The sequence below is a fragment of the Notolabrus celidotus genome, chromosome 2 (assembly GCF_009762535.1).
Source record: "Notolabrus celidotus isolate fNotCel1 chromosome 2, fNotCel1.pri, whole genome shotgun sequence".
Lineage (NCBI taxonomy): Eukaryota > Metazoa > Chordata > Actinopteri > Labriformes > Labridae > Notolabrus > Notolabrus celidotus.
The window spans coordinates 28,924,490-28,937,459 of NC_048273.1; the positions used below are offsets into that span (position 1 = coordinate 28,924,490).

At 38.9% G+C, this 12,970-nt stretch overlaps 1 protein-coding gene across 1 annotated transcript; it reads left to right on the plus strand.

The window, feature by feature from the left end:
* The first annotated feature begins 4,240 nt into the window (after positions 1 to 4,240).
* On the plus strand, positions 4,241 to 8,392 carry c2h1orf52 (chromosome 2 C1orf52 homolog). The gene is made up of 3 exons (XM_034705110.1): positions 4,241 to 4,695; positions 5,550 to 5,763; positions 7,057 to 8,392. Exons 1-3 carry the CDS (start codon positions 4,405 to 4,407, stop codon positions 7,209 to 7,211), a joined length of 660 nt encoding a protein of 219 aa, XP_034561001.1. The 5' UTR covers positions 4,241 to 4,404; the 3' UTR covers positions 7,212 to 8,392.
* The last annotated feature ends 4,578 nt before the right edge of the window (positions 8,393 to 12,970 follow it).

The following is a 12,970-nucleotide window of genomic DNA, read 5'->3' on the forward strand; positions in this document are numbered from 1 at the left end:
ACAGTGCTCTGCCAGCTTTTATGACACAGTTGCCCGCTGACATCAGTCTAGTTAGCTGCACCTGTAAAAGTGCTTTGGTGATATTTTAATGCCAGTTGAGACAAAGTGTTAATTACTTTCGACATGTTAACTGAGCCGCCATTTCAAGTTAAATGTGGCATCAAAAATAGAGGTGTTGTTATTTTCCTTCACAGCAGCAGCAGCAATTGCAGGAAGATGCTGCAGCAGCTTAATCACAGTATGCTGAAAGGAACAAAATATAATGTGATTTTAAAAAATCATCATGATTTAAGTGTCCTAATAACAATATAAGATATTATTTTCTCCCTTTACAAGTGGATATGATAAGAGCTAGCATGGGGTCGGTTCCAGGACACTAAACTAACCTGTTGAGCCTCCTCGAGGTGTCATGGGCCTTTCTTGATGAAACACCAGTGAAGAGAGGGGCTCATCAAGTATCACAGTCAGGGTCTTGGGGCCATCAGGGGCCAAGTGGTAGGGTAGGAAGCCACAGCATTGTCAATGTATAACTAAGGTTGGTTGCAGTTTGGGTTGCTGTGGCCACTCAAGGCCACGTGGTACATTTTGTAACTAATTAATGCTGATCCTTTTTATTGATCTTATGGTTATTTCTCATTCGCACAGACTTCACTTCGAGGGGAGAGGAAAATGACAGAGTAACTGCAGAAAGTTAAACATTCTTCAGTTTTACTTTAAGCCAAAAACTGCCCCCTCAAAGTGTTCCTGTCAGAAGGAGAAGATGAGTGTGTGTCACCTGTCAGCCCTTGGCGTGCTCACAATGGACACAGTCCATTAGCAGTAAACAAACACAGTGATCAGAGTCAAAAACCCACTGGAAACAAACAGGGAGTGTTTTCACTTGAAATATGTCCCTAATGATGCATTTATGTCTCTTTGAGGCTCATTTGGGTTTCCAGACTTGTATTTAAAAGGACTGAAGAGGATTTCTGAAGCCATAGCCAAAACAAGTTTGTCATAAATCCTGCACTTTTTGTACAATGCTGCTATAATACATTGCCCTGGCTGCTTCAACTTCTGCCTGCTTCTGATAGAAAAAAATCTCAACAAGAACTCATTGTAATTCTGCCACTGTTGAAAAAACTGTTGAAAAAACTGTTGAAAAAACTGTTTCAACAGCGTAGATGTTTTTCAGCATAGGCACTATGCTGGAAAGAATATGCAAATATGTTCCTGAACATGAACATCTAGGATCTGTTCAGACTGGACTTCTGGTGAATCTCTGCACAGATCTGACCTCCAGCTCAACTAAAAATGCAAAACATCTCATTAGAGGTATCTGTATTGTAATTATTGAGAGAGTCAGAGAGGAGGGAGAGGAGGAGATATGGGAGCAAGGGGGAAATTGCATGCAGTATATCCTGTAGATTTATGTGTCCTTGTCTATGCCATGCGTGTTTGACATGAGGGAGCACACACTGGCCCCTCAAAGTCTGGACAACCTATGAAACCTTGAGACAGACTATTCATGTTTAGATTCTCTGAAGTGCTCTTCATCATCAGGAAATCTGCAGTGACAGGACGGAGCTGATGGGCTGAAGGCTGAGATGTCTTGAAAGGTTAAAGCCTTGAAAAAAGAAGTGAGCCTTTCAGAAATGTATCAGGATCAAATGAAGAACATTCTCTGGAGTAATATCTGTAGATAGCATAGTGAACATGGAGCATGTTTTAGTTTTATGAAAGAAAAAACAAACCAAACCAGAGTTATTCAGGTCTTCATGTCGCATTTGTATGACTGTACTGCACTCTAGTGGTCAGAAATGTCATTGAATTTCCTGATAATTCAGCAGCAGTGCTTATGCCGTGAAATGTATTACATTTTTTGTCCAACTTGAAGACTGCAAAAGTTCAACAGTGACACCACATCTCTCAAGGTTCACCTTTGTGCGAACATTTACTCAAAACAGTTATCTCTAAACAGCCTCAAAATAGAAAAGTTGCTTTTGTGTACCTTAGTTTACAGTCACCAAACACGTTTTCTGTTCAAACCAATGATGTTCAGTGAAATGAAATATATAGTCAATCATTTTAATGAACTGTCTTAACATAATGACATTATTGATATGATGAGAAGCTTTGTCTAATTTCTTACTCGGGAACTCAAACAAATTACTTACAGCTCAAATAATGACTAACCTACTTAAAAAGATAAGATAAGATAAGATATTACTTAATTGATCCCCAGGGGAAATTCAGTTGTTGCAGCAACCCAGATATAAGTACAATCAAGAAAAAGTTCCAATTAGTAAAATAAAATAAGTAAAAATAAAGATAGATAAATAAAGGTAGAATAAGATAGAATACAATTTAGATATATACAATGTTACAAATCGAATTTAGATAAATAAAAATGTTTAAATAGTGGTAATTACAGGCAGTATTAAAAATGTTCTAGTAGTGACAGGTTGACATGGTGTGATTATGGTTGATAACAACAGATTACGCAATATAATAAATAGATATGGTTATCCAATATGACCTTAAGTTGTAGTAAACAATAGTAATGTAGGATAACATAATATAGCAAAGATAATTATATAATATAATGTAATAGCCAGAAACTTAAAAATTCATGTTTTAAGGAAACAATTGCTTAGCTTCTCAAGATAATGAGTTGGTATCTTCAAACTGCTTTGGTGTCAGAAAAAAAATAGCTTGTTCAAAATGTTAACTTAGTTGGTGAGTAAAGAAAAGAGAGAATCTTTCTGAAAATATTGACTTAGTATTTAAAATACTAATTTCAAACCTATGTCAAAGTTTGAATGGGCTTCTGATGGAGATGGATCAACTAAAGCAAATCAGCCAAATATAGACATGTTAAGTTTTGTGGTTTTGGGGATCACAGCTAAACCTAGTAGCATGTTTTCTAGGCTTCAATGAAAACATAAGATAAAGCTGAAGCAGCACTCAGTGACCAGCAACAAAAAACATTAGGTATTAATCAAGCGGCAAACTCCGGTCTCAAACGATGAAGCCAATGCGGAAGTGATATAAACTGCAATATATCGAAAATCCGCTTGAGGCTGGCTGCAGAAACACCGGAAACCACATAGATATGAATGGGAAAAAGACGATCTTTGCAGCATTAATAAACATGTTTACAGCCTGGTTCAAAAAACGGCTTGGCCCTACAACGCTAATCTCTCTAATAGCATACACTGTACGGGGGGTGAATTTTTTTCTAACGTGACGGTTCAGAAGATATTAAGATTATGAGTTTTGCCCAAATAAGGACATGACTGACGTGAATCCCGGTCGGGAACACACAGCCATTGGCTAAGAGACTCACACTACGTCACACTCTGCCTAGTTGAGTTCTGCATTACCAATATGGCTGCTGCCGTCGATTTGCTTCAAAACAGCTCTCAGGAACAGATGGGTGACGTCACGGATACTACGTCCATATTTTTTACAGTCTATGGTATTAATCATAGACTGTATAAAATATGGACGTGGTATCCGTGATGTCACCCATCTGTTTCTGAAGCACTGTTTTGAAGCCAATCGTCAACGGCAGCCATATTGCTGCTGTTGAGCGATTGCAACGAAAAGAGGCGGGCTTTGAGCCTCCTAGCCAACAGCTACAGTGTTCTCGTCTGCCAATCAAGTCAGCTGTGCCTCTCATTGGAAGACTCGTAATCTCAATATCTTTGATTGCCGCGTTAGAAGAAAAAAAAAAAACACCCCCGTACAGTGTGTGCCGATCGAGAAATGAGCTATCCAGACCTCTCATCTTTTATACCAGGCTGTAAACATGTTTATTTCTGCTGTTAAGATCGTCTTTTTTGAATTGGTGTGTATGTGGTTTCCATGACTTCCGTAGCCAGCCTCAAGCGGATCCTCGATGAACTGCAGTTTTTAACACTTCTGCATTTGACTCATACTATTTTTAGACCGGAGGTTGCCATTTGGTATTAACATTGTCTGCAGCACTGCAAATGATGGATGAAGTAGGGATGTCAGATTGCTTTTTGAAAAAATGATCTACATTTTTCAATGATTTGTCATTATTTTTGAAAAGTATTTTTTTAATTGGCTATAAAACATACATTTGAATTCAACTTAATTAAGGATATGAACCTTATATTGTGGAAATATATAGATTTATGTGGACACAATCATCAACACCAGTTTGGGAGTACAAAGTTCATTTTTTTGGTTTTACTCGGCCTGCTCCTTGAAGCAAACAGCCTTTACGACAGTCGTTACGACACGACTCCGACGCTTTACGACTATTTTGGAGGTTGATTCAAAATGGAGTAAAGCCCTAGTTACCTGTTCAATACACCGTTTAGCCTCAGCTGTGAACTCGAGTTTCTGTCGTTTTTCATAGAATCAGGTGAGAAAATCACTAACCCTCTCACGATGACAGAGGAAAAGAAGACAGGCGCGTTGGGTTTCTTCTCCAGCTACGACGATCTGAGCGACAGCAGCGACGGCAGCGACTCAGACGAGGAGGGAGGGAAACGACAGAAGAAACCCGGTACAGATGCTGCTGGAAGCTCCTCCACACAGGGGACCAAACGAGCAGCTGGAGGAGCTCCTTTACCCAAACCTGATGAGCTGTTCGGCTCCGTGTCCAAGCCTGCGTTCCTCTACAACCCGCTGAACAAAGAGATCGACTGGGACAGTCTGACGGTGAAGGCTCCGGAAGAGGTAAAAACACCAGATAGATACAGATACATGGAGATACAGTTATAATGGTACAGCTGGGGTATATTATAATGGGGTTATTTATCAGTATTTTGGTAGTAACATTATTGGTCACAATGTATTTGATATATTTTTTATAATTAATATTTACATGTTTGTACTCCTCGACCTTTTAGGATTGTAGCTTGGGTTTGTGAAACACTAATTGACCTTTTTCCACTACTTTCAGCTAAAACATAATTAACTGTAGCACTAAAGCTATCTTAACATATCAGGAACATGTGAGTTACAGCTTTTCTTATTGCAGCTTTTATAGCATCTTTAAATTACTCCAGCTAGTACTGTTTTTTCCAGCTCTATAATAACTTTGTAATCAACAAAATGGTCATATGAAAATGCTATACAATGTCATTAAATGTGTGTTTATATTATTTTTCAGACATTTTATGAGGATACAGGATACAGAAACTACAGCACTATCAACATTATTTACCTGTACACTTTTTGACTGGATAGAAAACTTAAAACTTAAAATATCAATCGATTATGACCAGATCAATCGCAGCATCATTTGACAAACTAATATTAGTTTCAGTGTTTAGTTTCATTCTTTGCTTTGATAGCAGAGCCTGCTCTTGTTACTGTTTTGTAGGCAGCCTCTCTGTTACATATATGTTGTAATTATTACAGGCATTGTGTTATTATCTATATTTTCTACTATTAATGTAAGGAAAGGGGTTGCAGCATTTATGTCAGCTATATATGTTTTCAGTATGCAGTAACGGCTCATTGGGGTTTAAAAGTCTACTTCTATCCAATCCACTTCTTCACTACCTGTTTCTCTCTGTTACTCGCAGCCTGCTAGGCAGTTTAAGCCCTGGAAGACAAATGCTGTGCCTCCTCCTGAGAGCTACACTGCAGAGCCAGAGAAGAAGAAGGGACCTCCTCCGGGCATGGACATGGCCATAAAGTGGTCCAATGTGTACGAAGACAACGGGGAAGACGCGCCACAGGCTTACACTGGCAATGCCCGATTCTTACCTACAGAAGAAGAGCAGCCCTCTGATTCAGGTTAGTCCTGCTGTGCAACCTAAGAATCTACTTTCTTTCTGTACATTTGGTACGAAAAGATCACTACCATAAGCTTCATTTTCCCATTGTTTGAGCCATTTATTTGACTGTTTTTGTTTGAGTTTGTGCACTCGTAGTAAAGACACCAAAGCAGATTGTTCTACTATTTAAATTGAGATTTTATCACACAGTCTCACATGGTTAAAGCCCACTTACTGAGTCGCAATCCTGTCGAACTTTGATGGACTTTAAAAATGTACTTTACTGCTAATGTAACTCATCCTTCTACACAAATAAGATTCATGTGATTTTAGAGGTCTTTGTCAACTGAAACATCAAAAAATAGTTTGAGCATGTACACTTGCAACTGAACACAAACCCAGACAATTGTCATTGGTACCCAAACATGCAAACACAACCTCAGCTGCACCGCTGTACTCATCCTGGTGGTAAATGGAGGTTTGGAGGCTCAAAATGACCAAATAAGCACAAGCTTAAAGAGATCTAGGGTTTGTTCCTGCACAGAACTGGAGATTATTTTTTCCAACAGTCTACATACCTCAAATATAAAAAAGAGAGGGCGTGGATTCAGTTAAATGGTTAAATCACACGCCCATATAGCGGGCGGCCTGGGTTCAATTCCAGCCTGCAGCCCCATTCCTACGTCATTCCTCCAATTTCCTGCTCTATCCACGGTCCTCTTCTCTCTAATAACAGTGTCAAAAAATACAACTTAAAAGAAATATGTATAAAATGAAAATAAAACATAAAGACACCTGACAAGGAAATAAACAAACATCAGCAACAAAGACACATACAGCCACACTCAGAATTTTCAAATCAGTTGTTCACTTTAAAGTCCAGTGTTTCAAATGATTCTGTTGTTTCTTTAGACATGTAAGTCAATCTCTCCAATAAATACAGTTCAGTGGGGCCTCTTCTTCACCCATATATCTTACAGAGATATATAAGTTTTTGATATGCAGTATGCCTCACAAACATAAACACATTTTGCCTGGTGAAGCAGCTTAATCTCAGATATACTCGTAAGTGTTTTCCAGTAACAGCTCAGTTTGATCCGGGCATCTTTATTTACATCTCCTACTGTAATGGATACATTCAGGTGTTGTTTTCTTCAGTCAGTCTCCTGCATGTCCTCAGAACATCCAGCATCCAAGCCTCGAGCCTGTTATTGAGTGTATTAAAAGTTATCTTCCATTCCCATCACCTCTTCTTCCCCCAAATCCCAACACCTACCATCACTACCACCACTACCACCACGCCCCCACACAGACGATGATTCAGACAAGGACGGCCTGTCTTCCAAGAAGCGTCGAGTGGAGACCTTCCAGCAGAAAGAGAAGAGGAAGAGGGACATGGGACAAGCTACGTCTGACAAGAACTTTGTAGAGGAGGAGAAAAGGATCCTCAGGCAGAAGATTGAGTGAGACCTGCAGCGAGGGAGCTGTTTCAATTTGAATATTTCACTTCAGACTGGAGCGTTCACAGAGATTAGCACATTGATCAAGTAGCTGAAACGCTGCACACACAAACAGACTCTGTATCTTTTATGTTATCATAGTTTGCAATAGAACAATATTTTAGTTTTTTCTTATAAAGTATTGTCGGTTACAATTTTGATGAAAAGTACAATTTGTGAGACTTCAGAGGCAAAGTTTTTAACTCGAGGCTTCAGATTCTGATTAATCCCTGCAGATTATTCTCATAAATCAGAGGACAGCTGAGGTGTTTGACACTCTGGGTCCTAATCTCCTTAACTGAGTCCTCACCAGTTGTCTTCCACAGGGATGATAATTATTTAACACCATCATACACAGCTTTACAACATGTATAGTCCCAAATAAACCGTGGCGACAACAAGTTGAAATGAGACTTGGAATAAACCTGCCTGATAGCTTTTTCTTGTTTCCATGTGTTTAACAAATCCGTAAAATTAATCAAAAGTTATCATAACAAACAAAAAAGTGAAGGCCAGTATTAGAGGGATTGATTTCACCTGAAATAAGGGACACATTAGACATACTTTGGATTTGTTTCCTGTTTGTTAAAATGTAATGAGTTGAAATGACAGTGACATCTTCCTGTGGTGGTTTTATGTTCGTCTTGTGATGTAAGAAATATCTTATCACCATTAAAATACAACTGTGTTTGTTGTTGTGTTAAAACTGTGACTGTGAGTTGAAGTTACTTTTAAAAAGGTTTCCTGCTCCTCTGGATTGTGGACACTAGATGTCGCCCTTAAGCTTCATGAGAAATACTCTCACCATGTTTGTAGTTCAGTCTGCAGCAATAGAGGCAACACCAGCTCTCGATCAGGGTCTGTGTGGGTTCATCTCACCTCAATTCTCTTGACACACCTTATGTATATAGATTTTATATTTAGTCTCATGTACCCTGTATAACTCAACACTTAAATATATGTGAACAAATGCATGTTTAGTATCAGATATTTGGAAAGTTGTACAGTTTTATGGACCCTGTTTGTTTCTGCTTATTCTGTGTAAACAGTTGTTTATGGTTTGTTTTAGTGTTATATTATTCATCAGAAACCAATGAGGCAATAAAAGTCTTTTTCTGGAGAAGCACCTCCAGGAGCCCAACTTCTTAATGCTGCGTTTACTTTCTTTCTCTGTCTTACTTCTTGAGAGCAGCTCGTCTGAAGAGTGTCTTTAAAGTTATAGTCATGATATCGAAACAAAATCGAGGCCATAAAGTGTTTATTATTTGATCACGTAGACAATAAATACCACAGTGATAGCTGTTCACAGTGTTTATGATCTTGTTGATATTGTAATTATGAGACAGACTTCCTGTGCCAGTGAATTTCCTAAAACCCCTGAAGTATTGTTTTACCTGATTTGATATACCTCTAGATTAAATTTTACAATGATTTATTCTTTTAGTTCCTAAAACCGCTGCGTGGGGGGAGGAGTCAGGCCAGGTGATTGACAGCTCACTGAAACAAAGGCTTTTTTAGAATAGAATAGAATATACTTTATTAATCCCTAAGGGAAATTCACTTGTTTGGCAGATAAAATTATAAAAATCACATAAAAGTAAGTAATTTGGTGTCTGTTAGCTCATCTTCCATTGGGAACAGAGAGTTATGAAGCCTAATGGCTGCAGGGATGAATGATTTTCTGTATCTCTCAGTCCTGCAGAGCAGAGAGATGAGCCGTCCACTGCTGCTGTTTCTCTGGTCAACAAAGAAGTTGTGAAGTGGATGATCTGTTTAATTTAGAATGACCTCTAGCTTCTTCTGTGTGCATCTCTCCACCACAGCCCCAAGTGAGTCCAACCTGGTTCCATCACACTGCCAGCTCTTTTCACCAGTTTGTCCAGTCGCCTCGCATCCTTGTGTTTTATACTGCTTCCCCAGCAGACTGCAGCATAGAATAACACACTTGCCACCACAGACTGATAAAAATATCTGCAGCATCTTTCTGCAGATGTCTATGGATCTGAGCCTCCTTAAGAAAAAGAGGCGGCTCTGCCCCTTCCTGTAGAGTGCATCTGTGTTAAGGGACCAGTCCAACTTGTTGTCTAGGTGTACACCTAGATATTTGCAGGTTGGCACCACCTCGATGTCCACCCTTCGAATGTTAACTAGCTGATGGCAGAGCCTGGATCTTCGGAAATCTACTATCATTTCCTTTGTCTTTGAGGTGTTCAGTAGGAGGCAGTTTTTGTGACTCCGGTCACTGAAGGCTTTTGTCGGATCCCTGTATTTTATTTTATCCTTTATCCGTGGCAAATATTAACAGTGAATGATACATTCGACTGTCTAAAGACTGCAGGAGGAGATCTGTTTAGCCTGAAAACTTTGTTTACATGTGTACAGGACATGATTAGCAAAAAGATGAGAGGTTGTCCACTAGGCTCCAGAATTGATCCAGACAGAAAGTCACTCACTGGAGCTTTAGGGTCATAAGTAGCAAGTTTTTTTTTGTTTAACAAATCTGTCTCTCTATAGGAGCAGCACAATGTTGCAGCCTAATACCACATTACTAGTAGTGTAGGTAATTACTTATATGCATTGCTGTCAATCCATCAATATATTTAATTTTCCAAATTGTCTTTTAGACATGAAGACAACTTGATGAACACGTTTGCAACTTTCTGAGGTTTTGTTCGCACCTGAGGGGGAATTCACAAGAACTTAGCAAGTCCAGAACTAATATTCAAATTATTCCAAGAGTTGATTTATTGTCAATGGAATTCCATAATGCACTTTTACAGAGACACATATTTAAAATGAGATATGACAGAGATCAAGTGACTGCAGGGTTAGTGGAGCCTCACGGTTAGCTGTTGATCGTTCATACTGAAAAGCAGAGTCTCTGAAATGCTCTTAGTGGTTATTGTTGAAATCTGTGTTATAGACTATGCATCACCACTTTCATTCTTTACATTTCCATGGCTGCTGGAGCACATAATGGTTTTCCAAGTATTGAAAAAGAAGAAAGTTTCCACTTTGAAACAGCTTGCTGATCAGAGGAATTCCTGGCCTATCTGTCATTGTGGGTTGACATGAAAAAGTGGTAAATATGCCTCTGATAAAATTCCAGCCTCCAGGTATGTGCCTGGCCTTGTCTGAAATGTGTACCTGTTCCCGCACAGCAGAAGCAGACTGATTTTATCAGACATATTTACGAACAAATAACTCTTCTCCCTCTGCACTGACTGTGTGAGCAACGACCAGCGAGGTCACATCTGTCAGTGTTAAAGAATTACTCATCCTGTTTTCAGCCTCGTAGGGTCACGTTTACCAGAAAATAGATGTTTTGCAATTTTAGTTTCTGAGAATGGATCGGTTACACTAAATCCAGTTAACCCTTTTTGTGTTTGAATTTTTATCACTTTGATTTGTCTATATCCTTCCTGGTCTGTAGCCCCTTTGTTTTAAATGGACCACTGGCAGGACAATCTCTGAACCCATAGGCTATTATCTGATCATGATATCACCTCAGAGAGTCATGGGTTTCTTTACTGTGGGTGTCTGTTGTTTACTTTCACACTAGAGACTTGAGAAGTGAGAATTGGGTTAGTATGAAAAAGTGTATCTGAATTTTAGCTGCATTTGCACACAGGGGTCACTCAACATTTTAAATTATACCTAAATTGATTGTGTATGACTGCCAATGAATTCCAGGGTTGCATTATGGCAGATTGTGTTCAACATCTTTAGCTCTCCCCATGGGATGGTTCATCTGTTTAGCCAAAGCCTGTTAAAGTTAATTACCAACCTCCAGTCTAGGGAAATAAAGCTGATGAGAGGATGTCTAAAACTGCAGTTCCTCAAGTGTCCACTTGGGTGGTCTCAAAAGTCCAGGAAGCCACATAGACGACCGTTCAAAAAGGCCAATCTTTACTGCAAAAGGTTACCATGTTTCATATCCACGTATGACAAACAATTTTGTTCTGAATAGCACATCACTGTTTGTACACACTGTATGGGTGGTGATCTTTTAAATTGAATCCTTTTTTTTAAAGAAGGCGGGCACACTGTAGCTAAGACCTGCCTCAACTTCGCCTCTTTGCTTGGCGCTTGGTCGATTGAAAGTTAGGTTGAGTCAGCATTTCCAATATGGCAACCACCGTCATCGACAGGCTTCAGAACTCTGCTCCAGAAAACCAACGGGTTACATCATTGAGACTACATCCATGTTTTATACAGTCTACGGCTGAAGCGTGCACTTCAGCACACCCAGGCTGACCTTGACTTCATTTAATAAAATAAAATATTGAAGTTTTATTTTGCACTTTGTAAAATCAGAGCACCAGTCACCAAAAACCACATTAAAATCCCCTCATCAAAACAAATCTAAAAACAGTCATGTGGTCTTCACTCTGCTGCTTAATGCTGTCAGTCATTATCTAAATTGCAACAGGATTCCAATATCTTAAGATTGTTTCCTGGTTCAGTCAGTGCCGTGAAAAGTGTCCGTCACACTCACCGTTTATCACTGTGGCACATTTATGGGAGGGTCAAGACCTCATCATGGCCATTGAGTATTCAGGGAGCCTTACTGAGCTGGCTGCCTACAGCTGCTGCTATCTGACTTATGACATTTTCACACAGTCAGCACAATGTGGCAGCTTGCATGTAAATTTAGACCTGGCTGTTGTCTGATGCTGCAGGAGACCCATATTCAGTGTAGGGGGAATAGTTTTCTACACTTTTTTAATAGAATAATGGAACAAGAGTTTACAGGCATGCTGTTCACAGTTTGTATTGCTGTACACATGCTGCATTGCTATACACTAAATGCTAACATAACAGTGTTAACCTGCTGCTGATTACACTGGGAAAAATGGCCCTCCAAAAACAAGGAAAAAAAACTTAATTCAAGGTACTTTTACCTTGAAATAAGCAAAACAAATCTGCCAATAGAAAAAGTGAAATAAGATTACAAAGTTTAATTTGAGCATTTTGAGATATAATGTCTTCATAGTTAGCTGGATATACGAATATTCAATCATGTTGTTTTTTAGGATAAGCTAGCTATGCTAAGTAGGTGTTTCATTGTGTGCATGTTTGAGGATGTATATTTTTATCTGATTTAGAAGAAACACTGCCTGAAAACTAACCCACCTTAAAACTTTTCTTTCTTTCTTTTATCAATGGAGCTGTTTTCTGATAGACTCTCCAATAAAATGCATTTACTTAAATCAGGTAAAGTATTTGTCTTAAATCAAGATTATCTGTCTTCTACAAATAAGATCTCAGCTTAAAAAAAGTATGAAATGTAAAATAAACCTTGTTTCTTATAAATTATAACTCAAAACAAGAAAATTTCAAGACTGTTTCAAGATATTTAAGATGTCTTAAAACAAGTCCCTCTACCTTGCTCAGATGTTACTTGTTAAGTCAATGTATTTTAAATCAAGTGGGATAAGACATTTTTGACATTTTACTTGTTGACTTCTCTTACATCTATCCTCTTCTGTGGGTGTTTTCTAGAAGCAAACGGTTGCTTTTCACACCAGCAGCTGTACGGATCACGTGAAACAGATGTTCTGTAGAAAAGAACCAGACGTTCAAGCTTGAATGTTAGATAAGAAGACTAATAAACCCATAAATAGCTATCCATGTGTGGTAGGAACTGGAATCTTTTTGGAAAAAGAAGCAGGGATTGAATTTGCTGCCTGGCTCTGAGGAGACCATGGTCAATAAACCACAGAT

What these genes read in the sequence shown, in the direction of transcription:
- c2h1orf52 (XM_034705110.1), top strand. Translation starts at nt 4,405, where the DNA reads ATGACAGAGGAAAAGAAGACAGGCGCGTTGGGTTTCTTCTCCAGCTAC. An exon ending in CGGTGAAGGCTCCGGAAGAG is followed by an intron (nt 4,696 to 5,549) that starts GTAAAAACACCA and finishes TGTTACTCGCAG; the next exon opens with CCTGCTAGGCAGTTTAAGCC. An exon ending in AGAGCAGCCCTCTGATTCAG is followed by an intron (nt 5,764 to 7,056) that starts GTTAGTCCTGCT and finishes GCCCCCACACAG; the next exon opens with ACGATGATTCAGACAAGGAC.